Below are 20806 nucleotides of genomic sequence, written 5' to 3' on the forward strand. Positions count from 1 at the left end.
AACTAGTTGGCAATTAAAACATTTTTTCATCTTTTCTCTCATTCATCTATCCAGGGGGAAGGGAGGCTAAGTGGTACAGATAAAATGCTATAGAGAGGTGGCAGCTGGGTAGCTCAGTGGATTGAGAGCCAGGCCTAGAGACAGGAGGTCCTGGGTTCAAATCTGGCCTCAGACACTTCCCAGCTGTGTGACTCTGGGCAAGTCACTTGACCCCCATTGCCTAGCCCTTACCACTCTTCTGCCTTGGAGCCAATACACAGTATTGACTCCAAGATGGAAGGTAAGGGTTTAAAAAAATGCTATAGAGAGGTGCTAGAGTGCTTGACCTGAAGTCAGGAAGACTCTAGTTCAAATGTGATCTCAGATATTTAGTAGTTGTGAGTCCCTAAGCAAATCACTTAATCTCATTTGCTTCAGTTTCCTCATCTGTTAAATGAGCTGGAAAAAGAAATGGCAAACCACTCCAAGATCTTTGGCAAGAAAACCCCAAATGTCATTACAAAGAGTGGGAATGTGACTGAATAGTAACCACAACAAGCCAATGAGAAAGAATAATTTCATTTTTATTTTTCTGATAAAAAAAATTGACAAAAACTTTTCTCCACAACACTAACATTCCTTGACCAATGCTCTCATTCTTTATCTCTGACTCCCTTTGAATTAATGGATATTTGGTGGTGGTGGTGGTGGTGGTGGTGGTGGTAGTAATATATAATATTTCTAGAACACTTGAAGGTTTGCAAAGTGCTTTGCAAATACCATCTAATTTAAACCATGGACAATTTAAACAATTTGGGACCTGGATATAAAAGATGTTTAATAAAATGTTTGCTAAAAGAATTTTTTTAATTATACTGAGTCAGTAGAAAAGCTGACACTAACTCCTAATCCTGGACCATTTTCACTAGACATGAAGACTATTATTTTTTTTAACTCTTTACCTTCTGCCTTAGAATGAATACTGTGTATTGGATCCAAGGCAGAAGAATGGTAAAGGTTGGGCAATGGGAGTTAAGTGACTTGCTTAGGGTAACACAGCTAAGAAGAATCAACCAGACTTGAGTCCAGAACCTTCCATCTCTGAGCCTGGCTTTCAATCCACTGAGCCACCTTGTTGTCCCCTTGAACTTGACTATATAAGGGCATTTTCAGGATGCTGGATTAGGTAATTGGTTTAAGGGTTATGGTGCTTGAGAGATCAGGTCTGCCACCCTCTTCCCTTTCCTCCCTTCATTTTCTCTCCCCCCCCCCCCCAGCAGTTGATTTCTTCAGTTGGTGACCCTGGAAGACAACTAAGTGAGTTTCCTGATAAATCTAATAGATAACTCTCTTTTTGGATAGTTTAAACAAGGGGGCTTATTTAGGAAAGGGAGAAGGACAGGGAAGTTTGATGGGAGAGAGGGTTTAGGGTTTCCCTAATCTTAAAATACTCCTAAATTGAAGAATAATAGAATAGAGTCTTGAATCAATGGATATGGCTAACAAGTTGAGGATTTTAGTCACTTTTGTCCAATAGGGAGAAATCAGTAAAAGGATTTTCTCAGTCCTTACTCCTTCATGCCTCAAGAGCAAGAAACCACTTCTCACCATTTGGCTGTTCCTTTCAACAGTCTCCCCTCTCCTCCCCTCCCCCCCATCACCATTCCATTCCAGAATGTTTCTTGATTGACAGCTTTTGCAAATCTTACTCCTTCAGCTCTGTTGCAGGTTTTCTCCAACTTTCGCATTCACAATGCCTTCTTTGATTACTTGAGTCTCAAGTCAGGGTATGATTGGAGGGAAGAATGTGGTAGGAGATGATGAAAGCAGGAATAGCTATGTGAGACAAATTGCACAATTTAAGTGACTTCTTGTGGCTCATGTTTCCTTGAATTGTGGGATACACTAACTGTTAACCATGGACAAATCTCTTAATCTCTCTGGACCACCATTTTCCTCATCAGTAAAATGAAGATAATAACAGCTTCGGTGGGTGCCTTCCTCACAGAGTTGCCATGAGGCTCATGTGGGATAATGGATGGAAAATATTTTGAAAAGCTTAAATAATTTTATTCATATCAACTATGATTATTGTTTTTATTATTGGTTATTGTTAAAGAGCTGTTGATTTATTGACTCCATGATCCTCTGATTCTTGGTCATATTTAGCTGACTGTGATCATCCTAGAAAATTGCTGTTTTTTCATAGTAAACTTATTATTCATTTTCTTTCATTTCATTAGCTTAGAGCTGATAGAGGAAGAAAAGGCTCTATTGTCTTCCTCCATTGACTGTACAGTTCGTTTATGGAGTATGGATGGAGAGTATATAGGTATGGAATTTCCACATTCGTATATACAGAAGATGAGGCTTAGCAGGGGACACACATATGCTATTTACTGAATGAAGAGCCAAAAACAGCTTGAGGAAATAATTTTCTGGGGAATGAAATCTAACGCCACTTGGCCAAAGTGGGAATCCCAGACAGTTAAGCTAAGAAATCCAGCTAGACTTATGGCGATAAGTTTGTTGGGAATTGTATTTCCATAGATGATGATGTTTGAAATCTAGAAACAACCTGAGAGAAAACAGTCTGATTAAGATCATGGTCCTATTTGGAGATTTGTTTTCTCTACCTGATGAAATCTTTTGTAATTTTAATTTGATTGCTCCTTTGCCACAGTATATTTTATACTGCATCGTCTTTATTTGCACACAAGTACTGCTCCATTAACACGTAAGTTTCTAGGCACCTTCTTTCATCTTTGAATCTCTTCTAACATTCTCACAATATAGATAAGGAAGCCCTGAGCAAATATTTGTTCCTGTTGTATTTAACCTGGAACACTTTCAGCACAAATAGCAAGAGTAGATAGGTTGTTATAGACTTCTGATGGTTTCCAACTAGTCACAGAGCCATAACTAAGGCATAATTGTGGGGACTTTGCCCCTAGGTGTGGAAATTTAGAAGGCATTGAGAGAACTTAAGTTTCTTCAATGAAGAAGGCACTTTTGGGTGAAGCTACCTCTTAACTGGGGACGCTACTGTTGGTGAATGGAGTAGAATAGTGCTGGACTATCCAGGAGGTCACACAGAGATTCTTAGTAATCAGGCTCTAAGTTCATTGAAGAACCATTTTTTAAAAATTCTTACTTTCTGTCTTGGTAACAAGTCCAAGACAGAAGGGTAAGGGCTAGGCAAAAATTAAATGACTTTCTCAGGGTCACATAATTAAGAAGTATCTGAGGGCAGATTTGAACCCAGGTTTTCTGACTCCATCCTTGGCACTCTACCCACTACTCCACTTAGCTGAATCTGAAGTTGAAGTCTCTTTCTAAGTTACCTCACATTCCCAATTGCATTTTGTTTTAAAGTTCATTCAAAAGGCACCTTTCTATACAGCTTGCTCCTAAGGTAGTTTTGGGAGCTTGCTCCTGGGGCCATAATGAATGGTTATAGCTTTTAATATCTGCTCCCTGGCTTACCTCTTGTCATCCTCTGAACCTTTCCTCAAGTATGAAACAAGCCACATTCCTCTTTTCCTTTCATTTTCCTTTTAAGTTTCTTCTATAAGTTTTCTTCCAGTAACTCTGTCCCTTTTCATATATATATATGCAATCCTCATTCTAATTTCAATTTAGGAAATATATATTAAGTTTCTGTTACATGTAAGGTATTGTGCTAGGTACAAAACTAAAAATCATTCCTCATGGAACTTAGAGAAAATGTACACATAAGTAAAAATATTGCAACGTAGCCAAGACGAGAGCATGAAAGAGTTACAAATAGCATGCTACACAAAATCTGTGGAGGGATTTACTCTCAGTCTATTTACCCCATTCTTTCAATAAGGGCATATATCGGATTCCCTAGGAATGAAAAGAGGGAGGCAGTAGAAAGAGCCCTGCCTCTAGCACTCTAGAAGAACTGGATTCCAATCTTTATGGACTATTATGGCCTTAAGCAAGGAACTTATAGTGAATCAGTTTTGTCATCTATAAAAGGAGAAATTTGAACATATAGTCTCCAAAGTCTCGTACAGATCACATAATAAAGAAGTGGTCAGGGAAAGCTTCTTAGAGCCGGTGAAATTGGAAATGGATCTCAAAGGAGGTTGAGGGACCCTCTTTGGCAACATGGAGGCTGGGATGGTGCCTTGAATCAACTACTTCCTACTGTTAAGAACTTAAGCAACTCTTGAACCATTTTGAAATGTAGCTCCTTCAAAGACAAAATGAGGATAAGAAAATTTGACCTACCTCCCTTACTGAGCATGCTGTACATGCTGTACATGTTGTAAGACTCGAATGAGATCATGTATATGTAAATACATTGCACTTACAAAGTGCCATCCATGTATAAGCTACTATTGGAAGGAGGTGAGGTAAGGGGAAACTCAAGGATAATCCAAATAGGGAGCACAGCTTGAGCAAAGGTATGGAGGTGGGAAAGATATTGATACATCCTGGGTATATGAAAGAAACTAGTTGTCTAATGTGGAAAATGTGTGAGCATGATGTAAGTAGATTCTTTTGTCTCCCTTAATAATAGCTAACATATTTTATATAGTGCCTACTATGTGCCAGGCACTGTGCTAAGAGCTTGACAGTACTATCCCATTCATACCTCAATATAACTCTGTGATCTATATAACTCTGTGATCTAGGTGCTATTATTACATCCTACCACCACCACCACCACCATTTTATGAATGAAGAAAGTAAAGCAAATAGAGGCTAAGTGACTTACTTGCCCAGGATCACACAGCTCAGAGTCTGAGGACAGATTTGTACTCAGATCCTCATGATTTCAGGCTCATCATTCTACCCTCTGCCATGGAGCTGCAATGTTCCTTAAAGCAAATACTATATATGTCCTTAATCATATATCACTAAGAATAATCATAATAACATATTTAGTGAGCACTTTACAGTTTGCAAAACACTTCCACAAGCCTCATCTCGTGTGAGCCTCGTCCCAACCTTATAAGGCAGACAAGGTCATTTATCATCTCTGTTTTATAGATGAGGACAGGAAGGTGCCAAAAGATGCAATGACACATGAGTAGCAGAGTCAGGATGGGGACTGGGACCTCCTGATGTCTTGTCTACACTCTTCCGCATTCCAACTACATTGGTACTATGGATGCTCAGCACACATGCTAAAAGACTTGAACTATAAGTGAAGTATACAGCAGGGGTGTTTCTCAGACCATTTCCCTGAGATTTTTTTTCATATGGAAGTACATACGTTGAACCTAATAATGAGCGTTAATGGATTATAAAAGAGACTCTTGGGATCATAGCACCAAGATAATTAGAGAGCAGATGATTTCCTGTCATCTATTCATTAATATTTCTTTGTCTTAGGCACTTTTGGACAGAGTGAACTCTGGGATGTTTATACAGCTGCCTCCTGGAAACATCCTATGGTGCCCTCTGAAATCCTGAAGGATCCAACGAGTATGCCAGTCCACCAAGTGTTAGCAGAGAATATTCCAACTTCACGGATTGATCATTTAGAGGAAGGCAAAATAATTCAGGAGAAATCCAGGGCTAAGGTTGGTACCCAAACTTTCAGGCCACTTGTCTTCACTTTAGGACAACCCTATAATTAATAGCAGGTCATAGGACATGGCTAGATAGTGGACTGGATAGAGTGTAGGACTTTGAGTCAGGAGGTGTTGGGTTCAAATCCTGCCTCAGACATTTGTTAGCTATGTGACTGGTCAAGTTATTTAATCTCTGTAAGTTTCCTTATCTAAAAAATAAGAATACTAATAATACTTATGTCATAGGCTTGCTTTTAAGGTCAAATAGAATAATAGATGTAAAGTACTTTTCCAACCTTAAGGTACCATATAAATATTTATTATCATCATAAACCCCAGACCTGAAAAAAACCTAGGCAGGATCCAAAAGAATCAAGTAAAAATTCTAACCTAAGCAAACCTTCCTCTAGCCCCTTTAAAGAGCCAGGGTGGCAAAGAAGAGAGGGAATCGACCTTGAAATCTGGAAGGCCTGGGCTTACGTCTTGCTTTTGACACATAATGTATCCCTATGTAACCATGGACAAATCATAGTAAGCTCTCTATGCTCCCAGGCAATTCCAACACTATTAACCATGTAGTTCTTGCTTTTTAGGTAAATTTATATCACTAAAATTGGCCCTTGGAGCAGCTTAGATATAGCTCTAAGACGAGGGGTTCTTTTCTCTAGGCACTAAAGTTGCCCAGTTTGCCAGGCTACAGATCCCCAGAGGGGTGGGATTATGGGGAGCTCTGCAGAGAGAAGTCTGCAGAATGGTCCATGTTAAGCAAGAATTGGTTATGGTAACAGGTAACAGGTATCTTGTGATATGCATCAGTATAAGGAATTTCCACAGCACAGGTTATTTTTCTCAGTTAAATCAGATCCAAATAAAAAAAAAATGCTGCTTCTATACAAAGATGTCACTACTGACTTACCATCATTAGGGCATGTGATTTCAGTTTCAATCTTTTTTGAATACTAAGGATAAATTTAGATAGCTAGGTGGTGCAATAGATAAAGCACTGGGCTGGAGTAGGGAAGATTCATCTTCTCAAGTTCAAATCTGGCCTCAGACACTAACTAGCTTTATAATTCTATTCAAGTTACTTAACTCTGTTTGCCTCAGTTTCCTCATATGTCAAATGCTCTGAGGAAAGAAATGGCAAACCACTCTAGTACCTTTGCCCCACCTACCAAAACCCCAAAGGAGTCATATACAACTGAAAAACAAAGACAGATTTGCACTGATCAGTTCTTATTCTTTTGCTCAGTTTCTCTGATGACCATTATCACTGTCTCCTGAGATTGTTGGCTTGGGTTTAGCATGCAATCTAGTATTTTGGTGAAGAGAGTTGAATGCCTCCTTTAGAAGTTATACACGTGATTTCATTAGCACCATGTAAAGCCAATTGAACTAAAACCAATTCAGAAATGGAAACTAACGAAGTCTGCACATTCCCAATCATTTGATTAAATTCAGTTTTCAATTCAATATATATCAGTAGAGTTCTGGATTCAGAGTAAGGCAGACCTGGACCTCTGACAATTAATCAGACCATGGGCAAATCACTTAACTTCCCTGAGATTCAGTCAAACCTCTAAGACAGGCATTCTTAACCATAGAATCTCTTTCCTCCCGGCTATTCCACCACCATCACTATTACTGCCAAAGAGTTTATGGATAGACTTCAGGGAGTTCATGGACTTGGATGCAAAAATAATTACATCTTTTTTTACTAACTTCTTAGAATTTCCTTCTATTATTTAAAAACACAATTCTGAGATAAGGTTTATGGACTTTAGTGGACTGCCCAAGAGATTTGTGAGACAGAGAAGGTTAAAAGCCTCTCATCTAAGACTATGTTACTTATTGTTTGAGAGCTGTAAGCAGTAATTAGAAGGGGTTCCCACACAGAAAGAGTTTTTATACCATTGATAAACTTTTCTTGAAGGTCTATTATATGTAGGCACTGAATTAGCTAGTCAGGGTGATGAATATGAATAAGAATAATACAAAGTCCTTTTCTCAAGAATTTTAATTTTTAATTTAATTTTTTTAATTTTTTATTAATTATTAATTAAATTAATTTTAAAAAAAGTTTAATAAGATTAGTTATGGGAGAGCTAAGAACTAGGAATATGAGTTTCTAAAGAAGGCACTAGATTTGTTTGGGACAGTAAGGTGATGTAGTAGAGTGCCAGGCCTGTAATCAGAAAGACTCCTCTTCCTAAATTCAAATCCAGCCTCAGACACTTGTTTGCCTCAGTTTCTTCATCTGTAAAATAATCTGGAGAAGGAAAAGGAAAACTACTCCAGAATCTCTGCCAAGAAAACCACAAATGGATAAATGTTGAAGGGGATGTGGCAAAACTGGGACACTAATACACTACTGGGGGAGGTGTGAATTAATCCAACCATTCTGAAGGACAATTTGGAATTATGCCCAAAGAGTTTTAAAAGACTGCCTGCCCTTTGACCCAGCCATACCACTGTTGGGTTTGTACCCCAAAGAGATAATAAGGAAAAATACTTATACAAAATATTTATAGCTGTGCTCTTTGTGCTGGCAAAGAATTGGAAATGAGGGGATGCCCTTCGATTGGGGAATGGCTGAATAAATTGTGGTATATGTTGGTGATGGAATATTGTGCTGAAAGGAATAATGAACTGGAAGATTTCTTTGTGAACTGGAAAGATCTCCAGGAATTGATGCAGAGTCAGAGGAGCAGAACCAGGAGAACGTTGTACACAGAGACTGATACACTGTGGTACAATTGAATGTAACAGACTTTTCTACTAGTCATAATGCAATGACCCAGGACAATCCAGAGGAATTTATGAGAAAGAACACTATCCTCATCCAGAGAAAGAACCGTGGAAGCAGAAATGCAGAAGAAAAACATATGATAGATCATGTGGTTCGATAGGGGTCTAATTAGGATTTTGATGTTAAAAGATCAGTCTACTGCAAAGATGAATAAATGGAAATAGGTTTTGAACAATGATACCTGTAAAACCCAGTGCAATTGCTTGTCAGCTCCCGGAAAGGGAAGGGATGAGGGGTGGGAAAGAACATGAATCATGTAACCATGGAAAAATATTCTAAATTAATTAATTAAAAAATACAAATGGAGTCACAAGGAGTGAGATGCAACTGAGCAACAACTAGATTTGGATAGTTTTAGTGGCCTATAATTCACACTAGCTTTTCAAGAAATTTCATGAATCCCTAGACAGCAAAGAAGGTCCTTTCACTAGCTGTTACTTCTCTTCACTTATATTGCATATCAAAGCAATAGACTTTGTTTGCAAAGTGTTATGTATGCATCTTTGGTTTTCCTGAGCAGACTGTGGGAGGACCTTCTGGAATTCTGATCACAGTGTATCTTAATCTGTATTTCCAGCAGGACCCCAAAACGTGGTCAAAATAAGAAACAAAGTTACTGAGCAAGCAGAGCTTAAGAAAACCTACCAATTCATCAGGCACACAGCACCCTTGATAACAACAGGCTCAGGAAGTCTTCCCAAGATTAGAAAGAGGATACTGCAATTTTAGGAGGACACTAAGGAGTTGTGTGAACAGCACCATGGACAGCACTTTGGGGATCTCTTAGCTACCAAGAAAATTAATGTATTCTTTAAATGTGAGGATCCTACCATTTAAAAAAAGGAAACAAAAGTAAGGGTGGAGCTCAGGGCAAAGGAAAAGGTGGAGAGTAAAGAGAGAAAGGCAGAGAATATGAAGATCTAAACAAGTGCAAGCAAGGTTTAAACAAAAATTATCCAAATTAAGTGCTTAATTTCTAAATAGAAACAAACATTTGAACAGCTCTATAGTACACAAGATCTGAGGAAAGCCAGATTACAAATTCAAATACAGGAATTGATTTAGAATCAAAATGAAAAAGAAAAGAAAAAGGAACTCATATTTTCAGCTAAATAAAGCCCAAATGTGCAGCAATTTAATCCAAGAAGCATAATATTAAGTTGTGGTTGTTTATCCTTCATTTCTGAAAAGGACCAGTGGCATCACGAGGTTGATGACTTGCATATGAGTTAGTTTTACGTGAGGCAGAGTTGGCCAAATTCGTCAGCCTCATTCTCTTCCAGAGTCATCTAAGTCCAGTGGTAAGACAAAAGTCAAGATGCTTGGCAATAATCAAAGGTGCAGTGGATGACCTTGACCTCTTCTATGTCTAACCAAGCTCTAAGCAGACAAAGTATCTGCTTCAGCTGTCTTCGTGGCCATTGGAACAAAGTGTTCTCATCTATCTGCCCATTCTACCAGAGGAAGCGTTCACATGCTGGGGGTAGACACCCTCCCTAATTCATCTATAAAATTAAGGTCTATTAATTACCCTCAACCTGGTTTAGTCCATCTAAGTGTAAAGTTCTGTGCCAGACACTAGGGATACAAAGACTGGGGGGAAAACACTCAAAAATAAACCAAGACTATGCCCTCAAGGACTTTACATTCTAGCAGGGGATACAACATGTAAATAGATAAATAAATATTCATGTGATTATTTGAAGAGCAAGTTAAGAATGTCTAGAACATAGAATACATGGAGAGAAATAAATATTAGATAAACTATGGCAAGAAGGATCATCTTTTCATCAAAGACTAAAACTAAGGAAGAATGTATGGAGGGAAAGAGATTTTAAAGCATAAAGAGGAAGAGCATGACAGATGACATGGATTTTATAATAAAAGTGGGAAGTAAGGCATTCTGTTGAAAGGATGGGGAAAAGGAGGTAGTATAGGAGGTTTGAAGAGAGGTGAACAGATTTGGAATAGCTACTCTGGAAAATATGGCAAAGATTTATGGTGGAACAAGGGAGAAAGAGTTTCAAGAGTAACCGGTAGTATATGGCTGAACTGGTTAATCTTAGGGTCACAACAGTAAAAGGAGAGAAGTAAAATCAAAGCCAGGGTACTATATTAAGAGAACAAAGTAGAAGTACAGAAGGATTAGAGCAGTCAAGCAAGACCAAAGAATGAATTTGAGAAGAGTGAGGAGAGAGAGAGACTAAAGAAGAGAAGATTATAGTCAGAAGAATTTCAGAAGAGTTTTATACACACACACACACACACACATATAATGTGCCAGATTTTATACAGTTCACAGAATCAAAGAATTTAGAGGTTTATTATGAAAGCTTATTATACACTTTATAAATATAAGTATATAAATATATATAAGTATACATAAATATAAATTCAAACTTTATAAATATTATATAATAAAAGTTATTATAAACACCTCAGGAGCTAGGTGTTCATGTAAACTTTACTTCCACAATTAGATTATAAATAATTTCTATAATGTTCCCTCCCCAAGATCGAGTTGATGGATAAGCCATGTCTGAGGATCTTTGCTAGGGAATAGAACCAGAAGAAAGGGTGACCTGATTAGCAAAGGACCTCTAGTTGCTCCTACACAAGCACTGTTTAAAAGAATGAAAGATATTTAGATTGGAGAACTGAAGACATAGGAAGGATTAGATAACTGTCCCCAAGTGTGTTTGAAAGGTTATCTTAAAGACTTGTTCTGTTTGGACCCAAACTATAGAACTAGGAATAATAGATGAAAAAGGAAGAAAAACATCTTAAGAGTCAGAGCTATCTGGAAATGGAATTGGTTGATTCCAAAGATAATGGGTTCTCTTTCTCTGGAGATCTTCAATCAAAGAGTTATTTGTTGGGATCTTGGAGAAGGGATTTTTGTCCTTATACTGAACTACTTGGCTCTTGTGATACTTTATAATAAAGCTCTGAAATTCTTTGATTCTGTGAACTGAATGAAAGCTGATAAATCAAATAAATTTTCCTGCCCAACATGGTCCAAAGTTCCTCAGCATCATTTTCCAAATTCTTAAATATTATATATCTTATACAGAGAGCAATAGAGCAACATAGTGGTATTGTGAGGCTCAAGAGAGATAATATGTGTAAAGTCTTTAAAGCACTGTATAAATGTGAAGTGTTGATATTAAAAATGAAGGGATATAATAGGATAGCCCACAAAGTCAACTAATCAGTCAACAGAATTTATTAAGTCTTTACTATTTTTTTAAATTATGCATATGTCTCTATGGGTTACGCTCTTGAATCTCTTTCTCCACTATGGTCCAGCAGCCTTCTAACCCTGGAAGATCACTCCATCCTTGTAGCCCCTTCCTCTGACTGGTCAGTTCCCCTTAGTATCTCCAAAGTCCCCAGCCCTGTCATGTTCACTCCTTCATTCCTTTTTAGGATGGATCTTGACTCTCTTTACTTTTCTCCACTATGATTACCTTACCTCCTCATCCCCTTTTCAGCTTCTCTTTATGGATGTCTCTGCCCCTTGAGTTTGAGATGTTTCAGGGCATCAAATTTGTTAGTGGAGAAATATCTTTTTCGTGTTCATGTGGTAGGTTACTGCTGACAAGTAAATGTACATGATGCAGGACTTATAGAGATAAACACAGGTTTTATTTTGCATAAGCACAGGTTCAGAAGGTAGAAGAATAACCACAAACACATATTAGGATTTGGGGGCAAGTAGGTAACTTAGTAGATAGAGAGCCTGGAGATGGGAGATTCTGAGTTCAAATCTGCCCTCAGATGCTTTCTAGCTGCGTGACCCTAGGCAAATCACTTAACTCCAATTGCTTAGCCAATATTGCTCTTCTGCCTTAGAATTGGTACTTAGTATTGATTCTAAGACAGAAGATGACAGATTGAAAAAATATATTTGAATTCTAAGGAGGCTTTTTATAGACAAAATTATATCAGAGAGACAGAGAAATTATTTTTGTCATACAGCAATCTAGTATATACTCTTAGGCCACAATAATTGAATAAAATTAATTAAACAGAATCATAATCTCAATTGTTCCCTAAGGAAACAAATTTGGTTAAACAGAAGATATCTGAAGGTTATGGAATAAGGAGGATGAAGAAGAGGGAGCTCTCCTTGAGTGGCCTCATTTTTTCAGCAATATATGAGGCAAGATCCTCAGTTGAGAGAAGAGAGAGAAGGGGTGCCATTGGAAGCTTGAGGATAATGGTTTTATGACTTTCTCCAGCTCAGCATGGGTATAGGAGAAAATGATAGGAGTAATCTTAGGTTGGCATTTGATAAGATATGATCAGTGATGGGACATGTGGACAAGGAATAAGAGTGAGAAGAAGAGTGTAAAGTTGAACTTAATCTCCAAGAGGTCAAGACAAGAAAGTGGGAAAAGAGCAGCCAAGGGAATGGATGATGACATGGAAAAGAAATAAGGGGTAAAAGGATTGAGAATCACGATGAGGATGAAGAACAGGGTTAAGAGTTGTAAAAGGAGAGGAAAAGATGAAATCCCAAAAGGTTATGATCACATAAATGAATTTCAAAGTTCATGAATATGAAAGTAGAATACATGTGTTACAGCAAGGTCAAGGTTTTGACCATTTCTCTTTGTAGCTGAGGTGGAGTGGAGGAGGGAGGACCTGGGAACTATGGAGATTAAAGAACTTGGAAATTAGAGTCCTTGAGGGAGCATCAATATGAATGTGGAAGTCCCCTAGTATGAGAGTAAGAATTGAGGCAGAAAGACTGATATTCTATGATTATTCCCTTGGAAATGGATGTGTTTAGAATCAAAGAATCATAACTTGTTTTAAAATCTAGAACAGATGTAAGAGATTCTTTATTCTATTTCCAATCTACTCATTTTCAGAGGAAACTAAAGTCAGAGAGATTCAGTCACTTGCCTCAGACTATACAATGAATTGGGAGCTAAGCTAGGGTTCAAATCCAAATATATTCCCAGTGCATTTTGCTCTCTACTATACTATTTGGCTGGTAAACTATATCATACAGAAGCTGATAGATTGAAATGGCAATAAAATGACATTGTACAGTGCTTTGACTCTCATCCATATACCTCAAGGTTTATTTGTGATCTCTAATACTATTGGAAAGGTGAAACTCTGATGTTCTTTCTGCTAGGCTGAACAGACTTTGAATCTTAAAATCCTTGAAGATCCTCCCACTGATGTTGAAATAAAAAAAGAAATTAATATTCAAGCTCATCAGCAGACTAGGTAAATACAAAATGTGAAAAATAAACATCTTGGGGTTCTAAAAGCATTCAAAGATCTCTGAAACTCAGATTAGGGTTCTATTTTATCACTAATAATTCTGTGACTTAGGACTGTTTGGCATTCCTTCTGTTGCCTTATTTGTAAAAAGGGGAAAAAAAGAGCTATTAGCACTTCTTTAGTGTGCCTTACAGGTGGTTGTAGAAATCTAAAGGGGCAAGGTATGTGAATGTAAAAAGTCTTTTACTTTTTATCATGTGATTTCTTTCTCATCATATATATCCATTTTTTCCAGTCTATCAGAATGCATTTATTAAGTGCCTGCAATAAGGTATCTAGGTGGCATAATGGCTAAAACTCAAGGCTAGGAGACAGGAAGACAAATTCAAACCCTGCCTCAGACTTTATCTATGTGACCCTGGCCAAGTCACTTAACTTTTGCCTCCCTTTTCATCATGTGGAAAAGAGGGATTATAATAATGTCTACCTCCCAGGGTTGTTGCAAGGATCAAATGAGACACTATTTGTAAAGCATTTTGCAAACCCTAAAGCACTATATAATTGTTAGGTGTTATTGATATTATTAAGACTATGTGTCCAGCAATGTGCTAACTACTGTGCTTGCTGTGTGACCTTGGGCAAATTGCTTAAACCTTACTTGCCTTAATCCATTCTAGTATTTTACCAAGAAAACTCCATGGATAGTATGGTCCATGGGGTCACAAAGAGTCAACCTGTCTGAACAACTAAACAACAAAAGAACAAACATTTTAAAAAGGAGAATAATGGCGGCAACAACAACAAACTTAAGGAAGTTGGGATAGAATAAAGTAATAAAGATAAAAGGAAAGTCTATAGGAACAGAATGGGATCAAATTAATGTAAGCAAAACAAAAATATAGGGAATGAGTACTTAAATGAGGAAGAAAAAATCAATCAAAATAAATAAAAAACATAAACTCAACAACTGAATTTTAAATGTGAATGGATTTAACTCTTCAATAAAATGAGCCCCTCTACAACTTCCACCCTCTTCTCCTGTGTCTGCTATCTGAAGCCAATTAGAATAAATCTAATTTCTCTTCTATGTGACAACCCTTCAAAAACTTGAAGGCTTTTCCAGCCTAGCCTTTCTCAAATCCTTTAATTGATTTTCCTGTGTCAGGGTCTCCAGAGTTCTGCTCCTATCTCACCAGATTGTTAGGAGGCTCAGATAACCACATAGTAAAACACCAAAAAATCCTTGAGGGTAGGCACTGTTTCATCTTCTCTCTTTGTTTCCCCAGCACCTAGCCTGTCACATAGAAGATATTTAACATATACTTTTTGATTGACTGACTGAATGAATCAAAGATCAAAGATCTTAAGAGGTCATTGAAAACCATCAAATGGGAATTTAGTGGAATAGTAAGACTTGGAATTTAGCAGGGTGCTAAATAAGGATCTGAAGTAATGGGAATGAATTTTTCTTCAAGGTATACAGATATGATTGGGAAGAGAGAAATGTGAGATCACAGGGGTGGGAGGGAGGATTGAGACATGGCTATTTTTCTATATCTGCTAATGAAAAACTCATTTTGACTATTGATATGACAGGAAAAAAGTGAAAGGAGCTTATTTGGGATGGGATAAGAAATAGGCTTTCCATATTCCTGGTCTCTGCAATACTAATTTACATTTTTATATGGTTTTATTTTCTTAGGTTGCCACAAGAACAGAACAAGAATTCCAACAGGCCATTTAACACTGGGTGGCCTAGTGCTTATCACACCCTCAAATGTCATGAGGTTGCCAATATTCCATCTATAGGAGGAAAACCAGATTTATCTATTATTGGTACAGACTTTGTTTTTAGTGATATTAAGGAAAAGAATAACTAAAGTTATTTCAAAGGACTGATCATTAAGCTGCTCCCTCACAATTGGAATGCTAGAAAACTTTAAAATGTTTCTTTCCTTTGGAATTTTCCTTTTTGAATACTAGAGAATGTTATAATGTTTTCTTTTATTCACAACTCTCTCTCTCCCTGAAGATTCAACACATCTAACAGAGTGTAATACAGGGACTCTAAGACTGGGGTTCACATACAGACCACACCCTCTCCAAGATTTCTGTGCATATATTTTAGGGGAGAAGGTCTGTGAACTTTTCTTGGAAAAAAATCACATTCTTATTTTAATATAGGAGGAGTAAGAACCATGATCACACAAACAAAGTATGGTTTTTTTAAAACCCTTACCTTCCATCTTGGAATCAATACTATGCATTGGCTCCAAGGAAGAAGAGTGGTAAGGGCTAGGCAATGGGGGTCAAGTGACTTGCCCAGGGTCACACAGCTGGGAAGTGTCTGAGGCCATATTTGAACCCAGGACCTCCCATCTCTAGGCCTGGCTCTCAATCCACTGAGCTACCCAGCTGCCCCCTAAAGTATGTTTTATAACACTATGTGTGTTATTCATTTAAAAACATGATTCTAGGAAAATGTCTGTAGGCACCTGGCTGCCAAAGGAGGCTATAATAGATAAAGGTAAAGAACTCCTGCTCTTTCTGCTAACAGTCAGAGAATAACAAGACAAAAAATTATTTCAGCAGATGTGGGCATGCTTCCCAGCACAATTAGAGTTCATGTCTAAGCTTACAAATTAGGATTCAAGCTCCCTTCTCCCCTTCATCTCCCTTCAGCCCCCAGGAAATAGTTATTTACTCAGCTTAGCCTTAATGAAGAAAACATTGGGTTGGGAACTGTCCCTGTCCTATCAATTCTGCCATTTGTCCCCTGTTATCTCCCATTGTGTTAACCTAGGAATAGTATGTACCCTCTTTTCTACTGTGTCCATTTCCTCCTCTAGAAAGAATAGCTACTGCTACAGATCCCCACCAAGATGGTGGGAGAGCAAAACTGTAATATATAAGTTATTTGAGAAGAAACTATAAATACACACAATAAAAATAATCACTTTTATTATATAGCTTTCTCTTCTGTTGTTGTTCATCCTCCTCCATTTCAAAGGGGACCAATGACATCAAGGGGTGACATCTTGACTTGTTCATGAAATGGATTAAAGGGAGACAGACTTGCCCAAAGTCATCATCCCCACCTTCTCTCCCAGTCATTGAACTCCAGGGGCAAGACTAGAGTCAGGCCAACTGGCGATGGCCCAGGATTCATTGGATGACTTTGGCATCTTCAGTGTCTAACCAAACTCTAAGTGCTCCACAGCACCTGCTTCAGCTGCCTTTATGGTCACTGGAACACATTTTTCTCATCTCCCCCTTCTGGAGGGAGTCCTCACAAGCTTGAAGCAGACACCCCCCTACCTCACTGATGGATTTGAAGCTTGTTGGTTACCTCCAACTTGGTTTAGGCCATCTGGTTTTACTAGGATGTACTAGCTGAACATGCTACAGCTTCTTGGAGCCACACAGTAGAGTGAAAGATAGACACCAAAGATAGATAAGTGGCCTTGAAAAAGGTTAGGCAAGCCCTCATACCAAATTCCTTAGAAGAATCCTAGTATATGACTGCCCAAAGATTAGAGATGAAAGGGATAATTTCATTCATTCATTTATTCATTCAACAAGCATTTAAGTTTCTACTCTGTATGAGGCAGTGTGGATACAAGAATGAAAAATTAAAACATTGTTGTTACCCACAAGCAACGTACACTTTTTTGAGGAGAAACAAGTGAACACAGAAAAGCAAACACAAAATATATACAATGTAAACAGAAAATTAGCCCTGAGGAGAGGACGATGGCAATGAGGAATTGGTATAGACTTCCTGCAGGGGCTGAGCTTTGATGGATGTTAAGGAGTCTTTAAAGTCTAGGTGAAAAGAAAGTAGATCTAGAAATGCCAGGACAGCCTTACTTGGTAGGTGGAATGTTATGCATGGACAATAATCAATCAGTCAGTCAGCTAACATTTATTAAACACCTATGATGTTCCAAGCACTACAAAGAAAGCAAAAAACAAAAGCAAAAAACCCTTACACACACAAAATGGTTTCTACTCTTGAGCTCACAATCTAAGGACAGAGGGTGACAACATAAAAACAACAAATAAGATACATATAAGATAAATTAAGATAATCTCACAAGAAGGCCTTAAAAGGGATCAGGAACCGCTTCTTGCAGAAGATGGGACATGATTTGAGATGTCCAACAGGCAGAAATGCTAGGATAGAGGTCACCAGAGAGGTTAGGACTAGATAAATAGATATGAAAATCATCAACAAAGAGATGATAATTGAATCCATGGGAACCGATGAGATCATCAAATGATTTAGTATATAGAGAGAAAGGAATTAGGTGACAGGTCTGGAGACATGAAGTGATTTGTCCAAGGTCACACCTAATCAAATTATTTTACAGTATATGGGAGTTTATTCTAGTCCATTATTCAAAGAACTGGGCTCACAGAAGCCCACGAGTTGACATAAATGAAAGGAAAATTCACCTCTACTATTCTTGGGAGCACTCAGTAACAAAGAAAACAAAGCAAATCCAGACGTGAGAATTATATCCTGACACCCTATTAGTAAGTTCACTTACCTAGCTAGAAGGAAAAGAGTTCTGTAATTGGCTGGTGATATTTTTAATGGACCAGAAACGTTGAGCAAAAGGCAAGAAATCTAAGGAAGACACCACAGGAGTCAGAAGCAAAAAGAAAAGCATTGATTAGAAAGAGGAAAAAGAAGCAGGTTAGAAAAGGCTTTTCTCCAGATGGAGAGAGGGCCAATGACAAAAGAAAGAACAGCTCGCCTATCTTGTCTGGGAAAAGGAGCCTGGGAGAGGGGATTAGACAAAGCACCCGCGATCCAAATACTCTCCAAAGACTAGGCTATCTCCACTAAGTGCTTTTTCTGGAGGGGGAACGGTTGGGAATGGGCGATGGGGTAACACGTAACCGCCTAGGCTCCAGTGGTCCTTGAAAGCCCATTTAATACAAGTGGTACGATTCAACAACCTGGGGGAGGTAGGAGATGGGAGTGGGGCAGCTGCTACGCTAAATGGTAGCAAATGCGTAATTAGAAATCTTGTACCCTCGAGCTACATTAGCCAGGAGCCCACTACACAGAGGACTGTATCCCGAATGGTACTCCCGGCACACACCTCTCTCTAGCTCCGCTCCTGACTCTGGATTTCTCTACCACGTCCCATCAGCCTTCTCACCCCGAAACATGCCCCCAAGCTGTGACCATCTTCATCCCCCTCCAATGCACCCACCGCCGACAAGGAGACCAGAGACTATTCTGTCGGAGCGCCTCCAAGAGAAAAGAGCTCCAGTGCTCCTTAAAAAGACGACATTCCTTGGGAATAGCCATCTGCGTTTTCAAAAGCCTGGCTTCGGTGTTCCAAGCAGGTGACTGCAGAAAATCTAATTCAGCTTGAAAAATAAATGAACAAAGCAAGAAAAACTCATTGGGAACCACAGCATTCTAGACCTGGTTAGGGACTTTAGAGGCTTATTATCCAGATTCTTCACCAGTGTAGACAGCTCCTCTTAGATGTTCTGATAAACAGCCCCTCACCCTTGGCTCGAGTCCCTCCACTGACAAGGAATCACAAGCACACACGAGAATATCAGTGAGAATTCGCAGCTCCTGCACTTGCCAAAGCCATGGGCTTTGGTCGAAGGTGCCATGATGGAGTCAGCGTCTGGAAGGCTTTGGCAGACTGAGCAACACCTGCAGGATGGAGGGTACATTGATAAGCTCTCTGCTCCTTCTTGATAAGAACAGGGACAAACCTGTCCCGTCACTGATACAGGGAACTGCAGAATGAGGAAACTCCCTCCATCAGTGTAGGCCAGGACCTTTGCAATTTATACAGTCAAAGAACAACGGGAGGCTAAGTGAGGTTGACAAAGGTCCCGCAACCAATATATTTCAGAGATGGGACTTGAATGCTGTTAAATCATAAAGACAGCCGTCCCAAAGAAGAGATATGAGAAGGGATCTGCCTCCTCTTCTTTGTAGATAGTGGGGTGCCATGAGTATGGAGCACCACTTTTGTGATCTTTTTGACATATTGGTGAACTTTGTTATCTTTTTTGCTTTTTTTTTTAATTATAGGGAATGGCTTTCTAGAAGATCTTGGGAGGATAGATGATATAAAAACAAAACATAAAATTTTATTTTTTAAAAATTCTACTCTGGGAAAAAATGTTGCTTTTTTTCAATAAATGTAGCTGATGTAAAAACAAAAGATAAAAATTTATTTTTAAAAATGTTACTGTAGAAAATATTGTCCCATTTTTTGTAATTCTGGTTACTGTGAACCAAATCTTAAAATTTTAAAATAACAATTATTCTGTTCTGGTTTTTGTTTGTTTGTTTGTTTGTTTGTTTTTTGGAGGGTTTTTTTTGACTTGCCAACTTCCACCTTAGCTCTTGACAGAGAAATAAGTGCTCCTGAGCTCAAGCAGAATGAAGGTAGCTTGACTATTCTTATATGTTAATAGGTATTAATTAAATAAATCTTTGATGACTAAACATTCAACACCGAAGACTTTTCAAAAGTATCACACATTAATTTCATGTTTACAGAGTGAAAGCTAATGCATGAAAGGGAAATGTTTTTTTCCTGTTCAGTACATTTTCAGTTTTTGAGCCTTCCATAAAAAAAACATTTCAGAACCACAGGAATATCTCAGGAGAGCAAAGCCTTTTATTCCTATAGATTGTATAGAAATCACTGAAAAGAAATCTTAGTATTGATATTTTTAAAGCTATTTTTCTGCCCTTTTCTTCTTCTGGGCAAATGTCAAATCTATAAGACTAAATTGCAGAGAAGCTGATGACCTGAATTATTAGAGGGATTTTTCTTACCTGTGCCAGTGAAGTCACAGGTCTGATCTCTAAACCTATGCTTTTTCTCCTCTATGTTTGGCTGATGTTTGGCTATGGCCTAAGGAAAATGGTGAATGCAAAGCACTTTTTGAACTAAAAGGACCCATGATTGTAGCAATTTGCTATACAGTTATACAGAACTTTCAATCATGTGATATTAAAGATGCAATTGCTAATGTTGCTATGCCTGGAATTCTATTGAAATAAGAGCTCAGGGAAAAGTTGTGGCCTGATGTCACCTCGGTGGAAGGTCCAAAACGTTCTAGCAATTTCATGGAATTCATATGATCATACAGTTGACAGGAATATTTGAGATCATCTAGTCAAACCCCCTCACTTTTTGGAAAAGGCAAAAAATCCTCCCCCAGA

General features: G+C 38.3%; 1 protein-coding gene across 1 annotated transcript in view; it reads left to right on the top strand.

Moving 5' to 3' along the window:
• The window catches only part of LOC100026292 (WD repeat-containing protein 49-like), a 223135-nt gene extending 206584 nt beyond the window's left edge, over nucleotides 1-16551 (top strand). Inside the window, exons 26-29 of the mRNA XM_056825130.1 lie at nucleotides 2223-2311; nucleotides 5350-5540; nucleotides 13493-13587; nucleotides 15287-16551. Of these exons, the coding sequence (XP_056681108.1) occupies nucleotides 2223-2311; nucleotides 5350-5540; nucleotides 13493-13587; nucleotides 15287-15464 (553 nt within the window). The 3' untranslated portion in view covers nucleotides 15465-16551. The remainder of the gene's footprint in view (nucleotides 1-2222; nucleotides 2312-5349; nucleotides 5541-13492; nucleotides 13588-15286) is intronic.
• Nucleotides 16552-20806: the final 4255 nt, after the last annotated feature.

Source organism: Monodelphis domestica, chromosome 4 (assembly GCF_027887165.1).
Source record: "Monodelphis domestica isolate mMonDom1 chromosome 4, mMonDom1.pri, whole genome shotgun sequence".
Lineage (NCBI taxonomy): Eukaryota > Metazoa > Chordata > Mammalia > Didelphimorphia > Didelphidae > Monodelphis > Monodelphis domestica.